The sequence below is a fragment of the Octopus sinensis genome, unplaced genomic scaffold (genome assembly GCF_006345805.1).
Source record: "Octopus sinensis unplaced genomic scaffold, ASM634580v1 Contig05121, whole genome shotgun sequence".
NCBI classification, from domain to species: domain Eukaryota; kingdom Metazoa; phylum Mollusca; class Cephalopoda; order Octopoda; family Octopodidae; genus Octopus; species Octopus sinensis.
In genome coordinates this window covers 15,461-32,326 of record NW_021828042.1, presented here as the reverse complement: position 1 = coordinate 32,326, position 16,866 = coordinate 15,461, and the positions used below count along the sequence as shown (strand labels likewise).

The 16,866-nt window shown below is 41.2% G+C and overlaps 1 protein-coding gene across 1 annotated transcript; it reads left to right on the top strand.

Annotated features, from left to right (window-relative positions):
* Nucleotides 1-2,891: 2,891 nt before the first annotated feature.
* On the top strand, nucleotides 2,892-7,497 carry LOC115227585 (Usher syndrome type-1G protein; the record flags this gene model as incomplete). The annotated part of the gene is made up of 2 exons (XM_029798370.2): nucleotides 2,892-3,113; nucleotides 6,567-7,497. Coding segments are annotated over 2 exons (1,114 nt in total), but the record flags the coding sequence as incomplete, so codon positions are not given.
* Between the last annotated feature and the right edge of the window lie 9,369 nt (nucleotides 7,498-16,866).

Sequence of the window (16,866 nt, the reverse complement as noted above, 5' to 3'; positions counted from 1 at the left end):
ATGAGCTTGTACTGGACTCAAACTGGTCACAAGTAGTCACCTCTCCAACAAGAGGCGACAACACCTTGGACCTGCTCTTCACCACAACTCCTGAAGCGGTTTTCAATTGCACTACGGAGGAACCTCTAGGTGACTCTGATCATGCTATGATCATTGCCAATCTGGCTCTTGCGGGCAACAAAAACCTGAACCATCTCCAAACTGCTTCCTTCGATTGGAAGAAAGCAGATTGGAACCTGTACCACACTGAACTACAGCACCCAAACTGGCGTGAATTCTACAACTCTGGAGATGTGAATACTATATTCCAGAGTATCCTGGACTCAATATGGGCAGCATGTGCAGCATCAGTGCCATGTAAACAGAAAAAGAAGAACCGCCCCAAAAGTGCAATTTGGGAAACTTCAGCGGTCCGACTTGCCAGGAGGGAACGTCGGACTGCTGAACGGGAATACAGGTTGCATAAATCAGACACCAACAGGAAGAAGCGGAATAAATCCTCCAACCATCTCAAGCAAGTGACAAAAAAAGCAGTGTTTGAATTTGAACAGTGCATAGCAGCCAATCCTGACAGCAAGGTTTTCTGGAAATATGTGCATTCGAAGCAGAGACCTCACTCTCCAGTGGGCCCTCTTTGCAACCCTCACACAAACCAGATCACTGACGACCCCAAGGAATGCGCAGAACTCATTGCCGAGTGCTATGCAAACATATTCACTGTTGAAAGTCAAAATGTACCATCTTCACCATCTCTAACAGCAAATTCCATAACAACTATGGAATTTACACCTGCCATGCTGCGACATCACCTTCAAAATAAGCGCAACTATGCCTCCCCTGGTCTTGATGGAGTTACATACCTGCTTCTCAAACGTGGCAGGTACTTCCTTTTACACCAGCTCTCTACTTTCTTCCAGTACTGTCTCAACAATGGTGCTACTCTGGAACAGTGGAAAACTGCCAGTGTCATTCCTCTGTTCAAGAAGGGCGACCGCACATCACCTGTCAACTATCGCCCAGTCAGTCTCACTAGCTGTATTGCAAAACTGATGGAATCGTGTGTCAGAGAAACACTTTGGAACTTCTGGAGCTCACACAGTCTCATCCGACCCTCACAATATGGATTTGTCCCTAACTCCAGCTGCAGTGATCAGCTTGTCGAGTTCCTTGAGGACATTACTCAGATCACTGACAGTGGCTCATGGGTGGATGTTGTCTACCTTGACTTTGCTAAGGCTTTCAACTCTGTGCCACACAAAAGGCTTATGGTGAAATTCTCTGCAATGGGTGTGAGGGATGACCTTTTTAACTGGTTGAAATCCTTCATTCTCAACCGAAAGGAGGTAGTCACAGTTCTAGGACAGCATTCTACACCATATGAGATGTCATCGGGTGTACCACAGGGATCTGTCCTTGGTCCCCTCTTGTTTGTGGCATACATTAATGACGTAGATGCAAATTTAAAGAATGCCACAGTATTAAAATATGCAGACGACATCAAGCTGTACCTTGAAATCAAGAGGACAGATCCTGTTGTCTACAGCTCTTTCCTGCAATCAGACCTGGACACAATGCAGCAATGGATCACAGACTGGCAACTGAAACTGTCTGTGGACAAGTGTACCACCATGCATTTTGGGAGAAAAACCCTGCGTCCACATACTTCCTCCACAACACTGATATCAAGAAATCCTCTTGCGAGCGTGACCTAGGCATCACTGTCAGCAGCGATTTGCGTTGGACAAAGCATATCTCTAAAATTGTCAAGAAGGCCGAGGGTGTCTTGGCATCACTCAGCAAGACTTTTGTTAGCCGCTCTCCAGCCATCTATTTAAAACTGTATACAGCTGTGGTACGACCACACTTGGAATTCGTATCATCAGTTTGGAACCCCTATCTTGCTCAGAACATTGACCTCCTGGAATCTGTTCAGAGACGTGCAACCAAACGCATACCCTCCATCAGACACCTACCATATTCTGAGCGCCTTGTTTCCCTGGGCATGGATTCACTGAAGCTCCGGTGTCTGGCGACGGACTTAGTAAACGCCCACAAAGTTGTCAACCACCTCACCAATAACAACACTGAACACCTTTTTGATCTCCATGTGTCTAACACACGTGGACATGCCTACAAAGTCAGAAAACAACACAGCTCCCATGACTTTCGGAAACATTTCTTCACACTCAGAGTTGCTGAAGCATGGAATAAACTGCCTGCGTCAGTTGTTGACTGCCATGACACTGCATCCTTTAAGGCCCTCATGCTTTCCGAAATCCGTCGAAACTACACCTGATTATATATACACTTTCGATGAGTTGTAGTGCACCTGAGCACTGTACACAATGTTTATTATTATTATTATTATTATTATTATGACCTTGCAGGTGGAGCCCAGTTAGAATTTTCTTCTGGTTGAGTAACCCATCCCACTCAAAAGGTCCCTGAATAAGGATTGTTTAAGGACGTTGAATGAACCACCCATGTTTCCAGAGGTGAATTATCCAAACCCTAAAAGAATCTCTCTCAATACATAGCCATGATGCTCCCCCACTACTCCTGCTCATGATCAGAGATGCACATATCGTCAGCCACTAATAAGGGACATGCTCAACTGGTTAAGGTCAAACAACTGACAAGCAAATCTGTGGTATTGAGCAGAATATTTGCTGTAGCCCATCTTTTATACCAAGACAAAACAATGTACATGATAACACTTCCAATCAGCTAAGATTAGAAGCCACGTAGCCACTGCCTGGTACTGCATCAGGGCATTATTATTATCATCATCATCATTATTATTATTATTATTATTATTATTATTATTATCATTATTATTATTATTGATTCATTTATTTATATATATATATATTTTTTTTTATTTATTTCAGAGGAAACCCTGAAAAGGCAGATTATTTGGGCCAGACCGCTCTGCACCATGCAACAAAGAAGGGTCATATAGATTGTGTTACGTTTCTGGTCAACTGGGGCTGCAACATCTGGGCACTGGATAACAGCCACCACACTGCATTTGATGTTAGCTCAGTAAACAACAGGCGAGATATTATGAAGTATTTAGATCAGCAACAAAACATACAGCTCCTGAAAAATCGGTAAATTTTAAGAGAAATTCCAATAAATATTTCTGTTGTTGTTATTTAACCCTAGGTCAGTTTTCATCCAGTAGACCTATGATCAAAATTGTTCCACATATGACCATCTATTTTCTATGACTACATCATCTAATGTATAGGAAAATTCTGTAATTCTGAGCATATATACAACAGACTTCTTTCAGTTTCCGTCTACCAAATCCACTCACAAGGCTTTGGTCGGCCCGAGGCTATAGTAGAAGATACTTGCCCAAGGTGCCACACAGTGGAATTGAACCTGGAACCAGGTGGTTGGTTAGCAAGCTACTCACCACACAGCCACTCCTGTGCCTATGAGCACTCTACAGACATGTGGACCCTTAATTTAATTTTCAGGAAGATTCAGTGTGACATAGAATGTGACAAGGTTGGCCTCTTTAGAATTACCGGTACTACTAATTTCTGCTGGATCAGGTCACACCTGAGGCTAAACAACAAACTGTAGCTACTAATTTCATTTTTGATTGTAATTAGGGTTCAGCAAAATTTGCTTCACCTCATACTGAAATTTATAAATAGCAGTTAAATACTATTCCACTATCATAAGATATCTCCCAGACAGTACAGAGAAAAAATACAGAATCCACCCAGCTTTGATTAACTGTATGGAATGTAAGCACTCCGTCGGTTACGACGACGAGGGTTCCGGTTGATCCGATCAACGGAACAGCCTGCTCGTGAAATTAATGTGTAAGTGGCTGAGCACTCCACAGACACGTGTACCCTTAACGTAGTTCTCGGGGATATTCAGCGTGACACAGAGAGTGACAAGGCCGGCCCTTTGAAATACAGGTACAACAGAAACAGGAAGTAAGAGTGAGAGAAAGTTGTGGTGAAAGAGTACAGCAGGGATCACCACCATCCCTGCCGGAGCCTCGTGGAGCTTTAAGTGTTTTCGCTCAATAAACACTCACAACGCTCGGTCTGGGAATCGAAACCGCGATCCTACGACCGCGAGTCTGCTGCCCTAACCACTGGGCCATTGCGCCTCGTTTAACTGTATATGCGTTTCTGGGTTAAAGAGATGTAAAATCATATTTCTATTCACTTATTCCCTTCTTCAGTATAGTATTTCAATTTTAAATTTGAGAGCACTGATAATTAACAGACGTATTCGACCAAGCACCATCGAATAGCATATATCCAAAAACCAGTACTTCCGAATTCAATGAGATCTCGCATTCTTCCTCAATTACCCACGTGTGCCACGAGTAAATCCGTGTGCTACGAGTAATTCATCTAATATTTAGTATAATAAATAAATGCACCTTTTTAAAGCCTAGCCAGGCTCATGGGTCCGGTTTCTCGGTTTCAATGGTGTATGTGTTCCCCAGTGGGATGGGACCCCAGTCCATCGCAGCGTTACTCATTTTTGCCATCTGATTGGACTGGAGCAACGTGAAATGAAGTGTTTTGCTCAAGAACACAACGCGTCGCCCGGTCCAGGAATCGAAACCACAATCTTACAATCATGATTCTGACACCCTAACCACTAAGCCACGCACCTCCACTTTCGCCCTTTTAAAGCCTAGTCAGGCTCATGGGCCCTGTTTCCCAGTTTCAATGGCTTATGTGTTCCCCAGCTGGATGGGACGCCAGACCATTGCAGCGTTTCTCACTTTTGCCAGTTGAGTGGACTGGACCTGTCGCCCGGTCCAGGAATCGAAACCACAATCTTATGATCATGATGCTGGCACCCTAACCATTAAGCCATGTGCCTCCATAATGGAAAATAGGTGATCTTCAAAACGTTGAGATCCAGGTGGCAAAAGCAAATAGTGAAGGGAATAGTAGTCATTGCCTTTGATTTCTAAATAGAAGTGAATAGGAAATAACACTTACTGACCAAAGACAATAAGCGAATATGTGGTATTCAGCAGAATATTTGCTCTGACAATATTTCTGCTTGAGGGCAGCGAGCTTGCAGAATTGTTATCACACAGGGCGAAATGCTTAGCGGTATTTCATCTGCCGTTACATCTTGAGTTCAAATTCGACGAAGGTCAACTTTACCTTTCATCCTTTTAGGGTCGATTAAATAAGTACCAGTTATGCACTGGGGTCGATATAATCAACTTAGTTCATTTGTCTGTCTTTGTTTGTCCTCTCTGTGTTTAGCCCCTTGTGGGCAGTAAAGAAATAGGTATTTCATCTGACGTTACGTTCTGATTTCAAATTCTACGAAGGTCGACTTTACCTTTCATCCTTTCGGGGTCAATTAAATTAGTACCAGTTATGCACTGGGGTTGATGTGATCGTTATGTCCTGAGTTCAAATTCTACGAAGGTCAACTTTGCATTTCATCCTTTTGGGATCAATTAAATAAGTACCAGTTACGCACTGGGGTCGATATAATCAACTTAATTCATTTGTCTGTCTTTGGTTGTCCTATCTGTGTTTAGCTCCTTGTGGGCAGTAAAGAAATAGGTATTTCATCTGCCGTTACGTTCTGATTTCAAATTCTACGAAGGTCGACTTTACCTTTCATCCTTTCGGGGTCAATTAAATTAGTACCAGTTATGCACTGGGGTTGATGTGATCGACTTAATCCCTTTGTCTGTGCTTGTTTGTCCCCTCTGTGTTTAGCCCCTTGTGGGCAATAAAGAAATATATATTCCTGTTTCAGCAACTCAGTACTGAATCTGCCTGAAACATAATGGAAAATAGGCTAATTTCAAAACATTGGTGTCTAGGTCACAAAAGCAAAGTTTGAAGGGAATAATAGTAATTTCCTTTGATTTCTAGATAGAAGCAATTAGCAAATAACACTTACTGACCAAAGACAACAAGAAAATCTGTTGTATTGAGCAGAATATTTGCTCTAACGATATTTCTGCTTCAGCAACTTAGCACTGAATCTGTTTGAAATGTAATGGAAAATAGGTCAGTTTCAAAACATTAGTGTCTAGGAGACAAAAGCTAGGTTTGAAGGGAATATTAATCGTTTCCTTTGATTTATAATAATAATAATAATAATAATGAAATTACTGTATACAGTGCTCAGGTGCACCACAACTTGTCAGAAAGTGCTTTTAAAGTCTGGAAAGTGAACAGTGTATGAGTCAGATACATGCTTGTGTGTGTATGGAGGGGAGAAAATCAGGTGTAGTGTTGGCGAATCTCAGGAAGCATGGAAGTTTTGATGGATGCAGTGCTCCGACAACTAACAACTGATGCCGGGAGTTTGTTCCATGCTTCAGCAACTCTTAGTGTGAAATAATGTTTCCTAAAGTCATGGGAGCTGTGCTGTTTTCTGACTTTGTAAATATGTCCACAGGTGTTAGACGGGTGGAGTTGGAAAAGAAAGAAGCAAATAGAAAATAACAGTTAGGGATCACAGACAAAGAAAAATAAAAAATTAAATATGTTCTTATAAAGTGTAATAATGATTTTTTTTTCTGTTCCTTCTTTCAGGAAGACAACTGAGAAGATGAAGGAGAAGGCCATTGCTGAGTATGACAAAAATGTGAAACGCTATGAGAAACTACAGCAGGAGGCTGCCAGAAAGGCCGAGGAAGAAAACCGAAAACTTCGTGAAATGCAGAACAGAGGGCAGGGCAATCCAACAGGTAAAACCACAATACGGCAGAAACTGAAAACACTTGCATTCCGCACAAAGGCCCGACCGTCAGCTTTCCCTCACAGCACGACAGGACGCAGCGCTGTTCCAAAAAGTGACGTCTTCCACGTGAGGGAGGTGGACGAGACCGGGAACGTCACGGTTCATTCCCCGAAGGGTATCACACGGGGATCAGATGTGATGTATGTCAATGGCCAACCCGAATCGCAGATGAGCAATAGCATATATGAGAAAGAGGAGCAGAATTCGAAGGTGGCTGGAATCTTTGATCGGCCCGGTATGGGCACGATGGCATTTTTTAATAACCGCCAGGTGGCAGCACATTCTTTGTTTGCCGGTGATGAATCCGAAACAAGAGGCAAAGAACAAGGACATTTTGCTAGTCGTCCAACTGCTTTACTCAGCGACAGCATCATAGGCGATATGCAGTACAACCCCAAGGACTTACCCTGGGACGACGAGATCATTGGAAACCTAGACGACGGCGAAAATGGCCTCACAAAGTACTCGACACTTGAACTCTTTCTTGTAACTTACAAACTGGAGGACTACTTCGATGTGTTCTCTCGTGAGAAGATTGACCTTGATGCCTTAATGTTGCTGGAAGACGAAGACTTAAAGAGTCTTAATGTAGAGTTGGGGCCTCGACGGAAACTGAAAAATGCCATTGAAAAGAGACGAAATGTGCTACGTAACCCTGGGGCTATGGTTGATACACGAATCTGAAATCTGTAAAATATATTCCAATTATATTTTTTGATTATATTTTCATTATTTTTTTTTCGTACCTGTTATCTTTTATTTGTTTCACTCGTTTGACTGTGGCCATGCTGGAGCACCACCTTGAAGTATTTCAGTCAAACAAATTGCACCCCCAAATTAATTTTTTTAAGCTCAGTACTTATTCTATCAGATTTTTTTTGCCGAACTGCTAAATTACAGGGACATAAACACACCAACACCCCTTGTCAGCAAGTGGGTGGGCGAGGTAGACAAACACAGACACAGAGACAAACGCACATAGCTGTATACATATATATATTTATATATATATATACTTTGATACTTTGATACTTTCGGCCATTATTGGCCCAGGCCATGTCTAACTTAATAGCACCACCTGGTTATATATTTTTTTTATTTTATAGAAGGAGCTTCTACAGGACTAGAACTGTTTCATTCAAATGAAATCATCAGGAAGCTTGCTGTCAAAAAAAAAAAAAAGAAATGATTTCATTTGAATGAAACAGTTCTAGTCCTGTTATAAAATAAATTAATTTACTCTGCTATGTATTGAGTACCTTATTTACTGTGGTTAACCCCGACTCAACCCGGGACCTACATATATATATATATATATATATATATACAACTTATAAACAAGGGCAAAAGAAAAAAATTTCTAATATCAAATATGCTGAAAATAGACACATCGTCAATAACCATATAATTCATTACTATAAGCACTCACCTCGAAGAAAGCCGACAGAAATTTCTAAAAAATTCCGTTATTATCATATTGGACCCGATTTCAGAGTTAATTCATAAGAACTTTCTCTTCGCCAGTGATAAATGCGGCAAAGAAATAAATGAAATACTTACTTATACCCATGGAAGAAGCAAACACTAAGTCATGAGCACAATTAAGTAACCCCAAAATATCCAAAATAGAAATTCTCCAGCACACCTCGAGTCACGTGCGATTCGAACTGAAAACCTTCATAGAGTGAGAGAGTCCGGAAGTGAACACTATTAAATTTACGTCTATATATATATACAATTGCAGAGTGGAAGGTGTTTATAAGCCTGTTCACTGACAAAATTCCCAGTGAACAGGTCGCGGTCTCAAAGCGACGAAAATATTTCGACAAATTAAATTTACATCTAATATAGGATAAAATTTTTCGAAAAACATTCTATCAATGGCCAGCATATTAAAAAATACCTTTAAAAGTTAAATTTATAAACAACTTATAAACAAGGGCAAAAGAAAAAAATTTTCTAATACCAAATATGCCGAAACTAGACACATCGTCCATAACCAAATAATTCCTCACTATAAGCACGCGTCTCGAAGAAAGCTGACAGAAATTTCTAAAAAATTCTATTATTATCATATCGGACCCAATTTCAGAGTTAATTTAACCTTTAAAGGTATTTTTTAATATGCTGCCCATTGATAAAATTTTTTGCGAAACATTTTATCCTATATTAGAAATATATATATGTGTATATATATATATATATATTATATATATATATATATATATATATATTATATATATATATATTATATATATATATATATATATATATATATATATATATATATATATATACAGACACACATACATAGACAGACACACACATATAGACAGATACACACATATTCCCTTGTATATGGTCTGTACATAAACAATCTCCTCAACTTACGACCTATATGAATAAACAAAAACATCAATCTTTTGGATGTTGGGAAGCTTTGCTTATCTATTATATAAAATCCGTTCTGTCTGTCTGTGTGTGTGTCTTCTAGGATCTCAGGCATCCTCCATCCGATTGCGCTCAAATTTGATATCTAGATACCGATGGTATCAGGGCGTGTATAAGTCTTGAAAAAATTACAAAGATCGATTCCAGGTGAGAATGCGATCGATAAAGGCGTTTTTGTCCTGCTTTTCTTCCGTTAACCTGTACATAACTGCACCTTCCACTTTTTGTTGTTTTTGTACTGCTTAAAGGCACGTTTCTTTCCTGCCAAGCTTACTGTTTAAACCATGTTTGTGTTCTCCCAGTCAACAGCCTTATCATTACTGGTACTTTAAACTCTTCGGTTGCATATTTGTGTGAATAAAATCGTTTTTCTTTGGAATAGAAAAAAAAGTCTATCTTTATTTCTTCTTTTGCTGGTATCTCAAATTTAGGTTAAATCAGTGTTTCTCAAAGGGGAGGCCTATGGGACGGTCGGACAAGTTGTTTTGAGAAAATTTGGTTTAAATGTTTGACAACTCAGCACCGTCCATTGGACCGGGGGTGGGGGCGTTTTGCTTGTGATAACTATGGCAACATCTGACAATGTGGGCCTCCCTCAGACCCAGGCCTGCTGCTGTCTCTTACTCGGTCACTTTAGAGCATCATTTGTATTTGAATGAAAACAGAGTTGCAAAATATGAATCCGCCATATGGCCCAGATTGACTTATGACCTGTCAGTCAGAACGGAGCTCAGTCGTAAGCCAAGGAGAAGGTGTGTATGTGTGTCATCCGATCGTGGCTGTTGCCAGCTTCATCTGGTCTCCGTGCCAGTGGCACGTAAAAAGCACCATACGAACGTGGCCATTTGCCAGCCTCGTCTGGCACATAAAAAGCACCCACTACACTCACGGAGTGGTTGGCGTTAGGAAGGGCATCCAGCTGTAGAAACACTGCCAGATCAGACTGGGCCTGGTGCAGCCTTCTGGCTTCCCAGACCCCAGTCAAACCGTGCAACTCATGCTAGCGTGGAAAGCGGACGTTAAACGATGATGATGATGATATTTGGTTGTCTGGAAAGTTTGTGCAAATTTTTAAAGGAAAGAAAAAGGTCAATAAATACTTGCCATTACATTTGTGATCAACCAAATATGAACCATTTTGTTGCACAATGCGTCTCCATCTTTCCTTTAACTTGAAAATACCCCCTTCCCAGAATTGAGGTGGTTTCATGGCAAAGAATTCATCAACGTATCTTTTTACGTCATCCAAGGAATTGAAATTTTTACCATTAAGACTATTCTGCAGAGACCTGAATATATATATAAAAACAAGATGATTGAAAAGTAACTCCCTGTTTTAAAATACTTACAAATTATTTATTAATAGCAATTTTTACTAAAACAATGGATATCTGAAGGTGCAATATCTGGTGAATATGGAGGGTGGGGTAACACATCCCAGCCGAGCTGCAGCAATTTTTGTCTGGTTCCCAAAGCATCAAGTGCCGAAGATGAACTTTCTTATCTTCCATTTTAAAGGGTTACAGAATTTACACAGATTATAGGAACATTAACCTTCTTCCACGAAAGATAGCTTAAACTGTGCTCTAAATGGAGGTGTAGTCAAATCCTTCTTTTATGGACTCAACCATGTTCTAAAATAAGTCGAAAGGTAAGCTACTATAAATCGGCACAAACTTTCCAGACAACCCAATATATATATATATATATGTATGCATTCTTTTACTCATTTCAGTCATTTGACTGTGGCCATGCTGGACCACCGCCTTTAGTCAAACAAATCGACGCAGGACTTATTCTTTGTAAGACAAGTACTTATTCTATCGGTCTCTTTTGCCAAGCTGCTAAGTTACAGGGTGGTAATCACACCAACATCGGTCGACAAGTGATGGTGGGGGGACAAACACAGACACAAACACTCACACACACGTACATATATATGATGGGCTTCTTTCAGTTTCCATCTATCAGACCCACTCACAAGGCTTTGGTTGGCCCAAGCCTATAGCAGAAGACATTTTGCCCAAGGTGCCAGGCAGTGGGACTGAACATGGAACCATGTGGCTGGGAAGCAAGCTACTTACGACACAGCCACGTATGTGAACAGGAAGAACACAAGAAGAAAAATTAAACAAGAACACAGCAAACAGAAAACTAGGTAAAAACCAGAAAGGAGAAACTGGACACACATACACACACACTCTCACAAACACATATATGACAAGAAATCATTTTTGACTCTTTTTATAGAAACAAAAAGATTTATAGGACTGCAAAAGAGAATCCTACACATTTTTTTTCTCTCCATTGAATTGATAAAAGGTGGGGGTTTTTTCTAATTTATATCATCATCATCATCATCATCGTTTAACGTCCGCTTTCCACACTAGCATGGGTTGGACGGTTCAACTGGGGTCTGGGAAGCCCGAAGGCTGCACCAGGCCAGTCAGATCTGGCAGTGTTTCTACAGCTGGATGCCCTTCCTAACACCAGCCACTCCGAGAGTGTAGAACAGAAATGCCGTTCCCATGCCGGGAATCGAACCTGGGTGAAAGCCAGGAATCCTAACCACTAGACCACATGGGATGACTATATATATATATATATATATATATATATATATATATTGGTAAAACGGTAAGATAACAAAAGAAAGAAAGAGACCTCAATATTATGTAAATAGAGGAAATTTACATCGGCATCTGAAACTCAGAGTTTTATCTTGACTATCGAGTAATGTAACATATAATTGTGTATATATATATATATATATATATATATAAACAAGATGATTGAAAAATAATTCTCTATTTTAAAATACTAATAAATTATAAATTAATTGTAATTTTTACCAAAAAAATGGATGAGAGGAAAGGTTGTAGTATGAGGTTTTATTTCAGTTTTGATATGGGCTCCAGTTGCCCAGGAATTGTGTCAACTGATTTCGCCAGGAACTCTTGTGGGATTGAAGAAGACATAACTTCTTGTATTCGCCCTTCAAGTTTTTTTTCAAAGTCTTTAGTTTGGCACAGTAGACTTGTTCCTATAACCAACCCCAAAGAAAGAAGTTACGGAGGTGTTAAGTCGGGACTCCTAACAGCCCACTTATGCGGACAATGATGACCCATCCGTCTCCTTGGGAAGTGGGCATTTAGCCATTACAGATTACTCTCTCATACTTCAGAAAATGAACACTAAAAACTGAGAAAAGAATTACAATTAATAAATAATTGATAAGTATTTAAAAATAGAGTTACTTTCCAATCACCCGTATATGTATATATATATGTGTATACATATATGTGTGTGTGTATTCTTTTATTTGTTTCAATAATTTGACTGTGGCCATGCTGGAGCACCCCAGGACTTATTCTTTGTAAGACTAGTACTTATTCTATCTGTCTCTTTTGCTGAGCCACTGAGTTATGGGGATGTAAACACACCAACATCGATTGTCAATTAATGGTTGGGGGTACAAACACAGACACACAAACATATATACACACACGCATATATATATACATGATGGGCTTATTTCAATTAGTAGAAGACACTTGCCCAAGATGCCATGTAGTGGGACTGAACCCGGAACCATGTGGTTGGTAAGCAAGCTACTTACCACACAGCCACTCCTGCGATTATTTGTGGTTAAAAGTTGAAACAGAGTTAGTATTCTTGTTTGCATTCTGTTTAGACGTCCATTTGCTCTACGTCTGTAGATACTTACTTGTACTTGTGACGGCGTTCACCCAGGGCGGGTTGAGCCAGCTTCTTCTCTGGTTCTGATGGCATCACGAACCATGGCGGCCCACGCTTGAGGGTCCTGTGCGAGGTCACTGGAGATAGCAAGCCATTCGCGGTTCCATCTGCGCAGACCGACCACCTGTGGACCTGAAAGTTCGGAGAGGTCCTCCTTTATCGTCGTTGCCCAGGTCTTTAGCTGCCCGCCCGTGCATTTGCGCCAGTTGGGAAGTGGCAGTGGGAGGAGGACATCACAAATCAGCTCACCCTGAAGTCCAACCCCTCCTCAAAGCAGTAGGGTGGTGTAAACGGGCAGTGTCAGAGCTATGCCATCGGGAACTTCAGTTCCTGGTAGGGCCACCCAAGGTAGATTGGTCTGGCACCGAGCGGTATTAGCACCGCAGCCTGGCCAACGGGGACCTGGTAAAAAATTCCAAGAGGTGTCTGGTCAGCAACCGGCGGCTTCGAGGTCATTCTGTCCCTGCGTCTGTGGAAACTCCGCAGCAAACAGTGCGTCCCGTCACTCAGGATATGCATGCGGGATGTCAGGGACCACTTGTGAATTCAATATTCCCACAAAACTTCTATGAATCCTACTGCTACCATGGCAATTAATAAGTATACAAATATGGGATCTTTTCCTTTTGAATGGCACATGTCAACACAATTTCTAGTTAACTAAACACTTTTAAACTTTGTATACTGGTAGAATCTCTTCTCTCTATATATAAACGGCAGTTTGTCTGTGTGTGTTTCTGTGTGTCTGTTAGGTTGTACCCTCACCCTGACCACGGCTTTCAACCGATTCTAATGAAACTTGACACACACAGCCCAATGTCATAATTCAAAACTAACGCAGCGAAAATTTTGAAAAGTTCTCCCAGTTCTGAAAAAAATCGATAAATTCGACATGGGGTCGAGAATCAGAAACACAAACCACAGACTGTCTAGGGGACGCAACTCGACCTTTTTAACTAAAATTTACCATCATTTTTTTTTCCATTTTTTGGCTATAACTCTCTAAAATGCTTTATAGTTATTTCCCTTACAACCCCGAGCAACGCCGGGCGATACTGCTAGTGTGTTTATAAAGCATCTTTTTCTCTTGGCTTTATTGAGAAAATTCTATAGTTTGTAAGATATTTCCACTTTAATTTCGAGCATTTTGGCAATTTTAACCAATCGCTCACCTCCATTTGGGGTGAAAAGATTCCGTGCTGTATGAATATGTCCCTCGTTTAAGAAACAGATTGGGTTTATTTACATTTGCGAAGAAAAAAGATACCCTTTCCCCCACCCCTAAAACAGATTGAAATGCAATAGATCAATACTAGGGTTATAATTATGGGTGACAATTTCATACGACACCGCTATGGAAAATGGGATTTTTTTCTAGCGGTGTCAAATGAAAATGTCACCCATAATTATGGCCCTAGTATCGATCTATCGCATTTCAATCTATTTTAGATTTAGGGTTAGTTAGGGTTAGGGGTGGGGGAAAGGTATCTTTTTTTCTTCGCAAATGTAAATAAACCCAATCTGTTTCTTAAAGGAGGGACATAATCATAAAGCACAGAATGTTTTCACCCCAAATGGGGGTCAGCGATTGGTTAAAATTGCCGAAATGCTCAATTTTAAAGTGGAAATATCTTACAAACTATAGAATTTTCTCAAGAAAGCCAAGAAAAAGTTATGCTTTATAAACACATTCTACCAGTATACGAAATTTAAAAGTGTTTAGTTAACTAGAAATTGTGTTGACATATGCCATTCAAAAGGAAAAGATCCCAAATATGTTTGTGGATAAATTCAAAGGATTTTTATTCCCAATAATGGAGTCGAAAGAAAATATATCAAAATGTGTTCAACGATCACATACCATTAGTGAAATATTGAGTGCTATTAAACTTCCATATTACTGCCCATGGGCACTTATTATAGGTAGGTGGTTAATTAATCCAAAATATAGTTTTGTAAAATAGAATTTTCTGTTTAAAGCCCTGGGCGGATTTTCGGAAAACCCCAGTATACCATTTACTCATTTACTTGTTTCAGTCATTTGACTGCAGCCATGCTGGAGCACCGCCTTTAGTCGAGCAAATCAACCCCAGGACTTATTCTTTGTAAGCTTAGTATTTATTCTATCGGTCTCTTTTGCTGAACTGCTAAGTTACAGGGACATAAACACACCAGCATCGGTTGTCAAGCGATGTTGAAGGGACAAACACAGACACATAAACATATACACACACACACATATATATATATGATGGACTTCTTTCAGTTTCTGTCCACCAAATCCACTCACAAGGCTTACAGGTCCAGATATGGCATTGGAATGTTCTTAATTTACTGACACAGTCAGCCTGATTTCAAAATGGTATGATATGTTGGGCTTTGGCCCCTATGAGTAAATTTGAAGATGTGTGACTCACTGATATTCACATTTATAGTATTAGATATGCATACATACACACACACATGAATATCCATACGTGTGTCTCTCTCTCTATATATATATATGTATCATCATTATCATCGTTTAACGTCCGCTTTCCATGCTTGGCATGGGTTTGACGGTTTGACTGTGGGCTGGCTAACCAGATGGCTGCACCAGGCTCCAATCTTGATCTGGCCGAGTTTCTACAGTTGGATGCCCTTCCTAACGCCAACCACTCTGAGAGTGTAGTGGGTGCTTTTTACGTGCCACCGGCACGGGGACTGGTCAGGCGGTGACCTGGCAGAAACATTAGCATGCCGGGCGAAATGCTTAGCGGTATTTCGTCTGCCGTTACGTTCTGAGTTCAAATTCCGCCGAGGTCAACTTTGCCTTTTATACTTTCGGGGTCGATAAATTAAGTACCAGTTACGCACTGGGGTCGATGGAATCGACTTAATCCGTTTGTCTGTCCTTGTTTGTTCCCTCTGTGTGTAGCCCCTGTGGGTAGTAAAGAAATAGGTACTGGCAACGACTTCACTCGAATCCTTTTACACATGCCACCAGCACAGGTGCCAGTAAGGCGACTTTGGCAACGATCACGCTCGAATGGTGCCCTTTTACATGCCACTGGCACAGATCACGCTCGGATGGTGCTCTTGGCACCCTACTAGCACGGAAACAAGTGACAGTAGGGCAACGCTGGTAACGATCACGCTTGAATGGTGTCCTTTAAGTGCCACTGGCACGGAAGCTGCTCTGTCGATGATCACGCTCGTATGGTGCTCTTTGCATCATCATCATCATCGTTTTACGTCCGCTTTCCATGCTAGCATGGGTTGGATGATTCAACTGGGGTCTGGGAAGCCCGAAGGCTGCACCAGGCCAGTCAGATCTGGCGGTGGTTCTACAGCTGGATGCCCTTCCTAACGCCAACCACTCCGTGAGTGTAGTGGGTGCTTTTTATGTGCCACCGACACAGGTGCTAGACAAGGCTGGCGAACGGCCACGCTCGGATGGTGTTTATTACATGCCACCGGCACGGAGGCCAGGCGAGGCTGGTACGGCCACGATCAGATGGTGTTTGTTACATGCCACCAGCACGGAGGCCAGTCGATGCGGAGCTGGCTACGGCCACGTTTGGATGGTTCTCTTATGTTCCACCGGCACTGGTACCACAAACTACAAATTCCATTGATGTTGATCGATTTCGATTTGATTCTTTGATTTTCACTTGCCTTAACAGGTCTTCACATGTAGAGTTATATGTCCCAAGAAAGAAGGTATGAACAGGTGGACTGACTACATCCCAGGTAGGGGCCACGGGTTGTGGCCTCACTTGTCCTGCCGGGTCTTCTCACGCACAGCATACTTCCAATGATCTCGGTCTCTGGTCATTTCCTCGGTGAGACCTAAAGAGCGAAGGTCGTGTTTCACCACCTCGTCCCAGGTTTTCATATGTA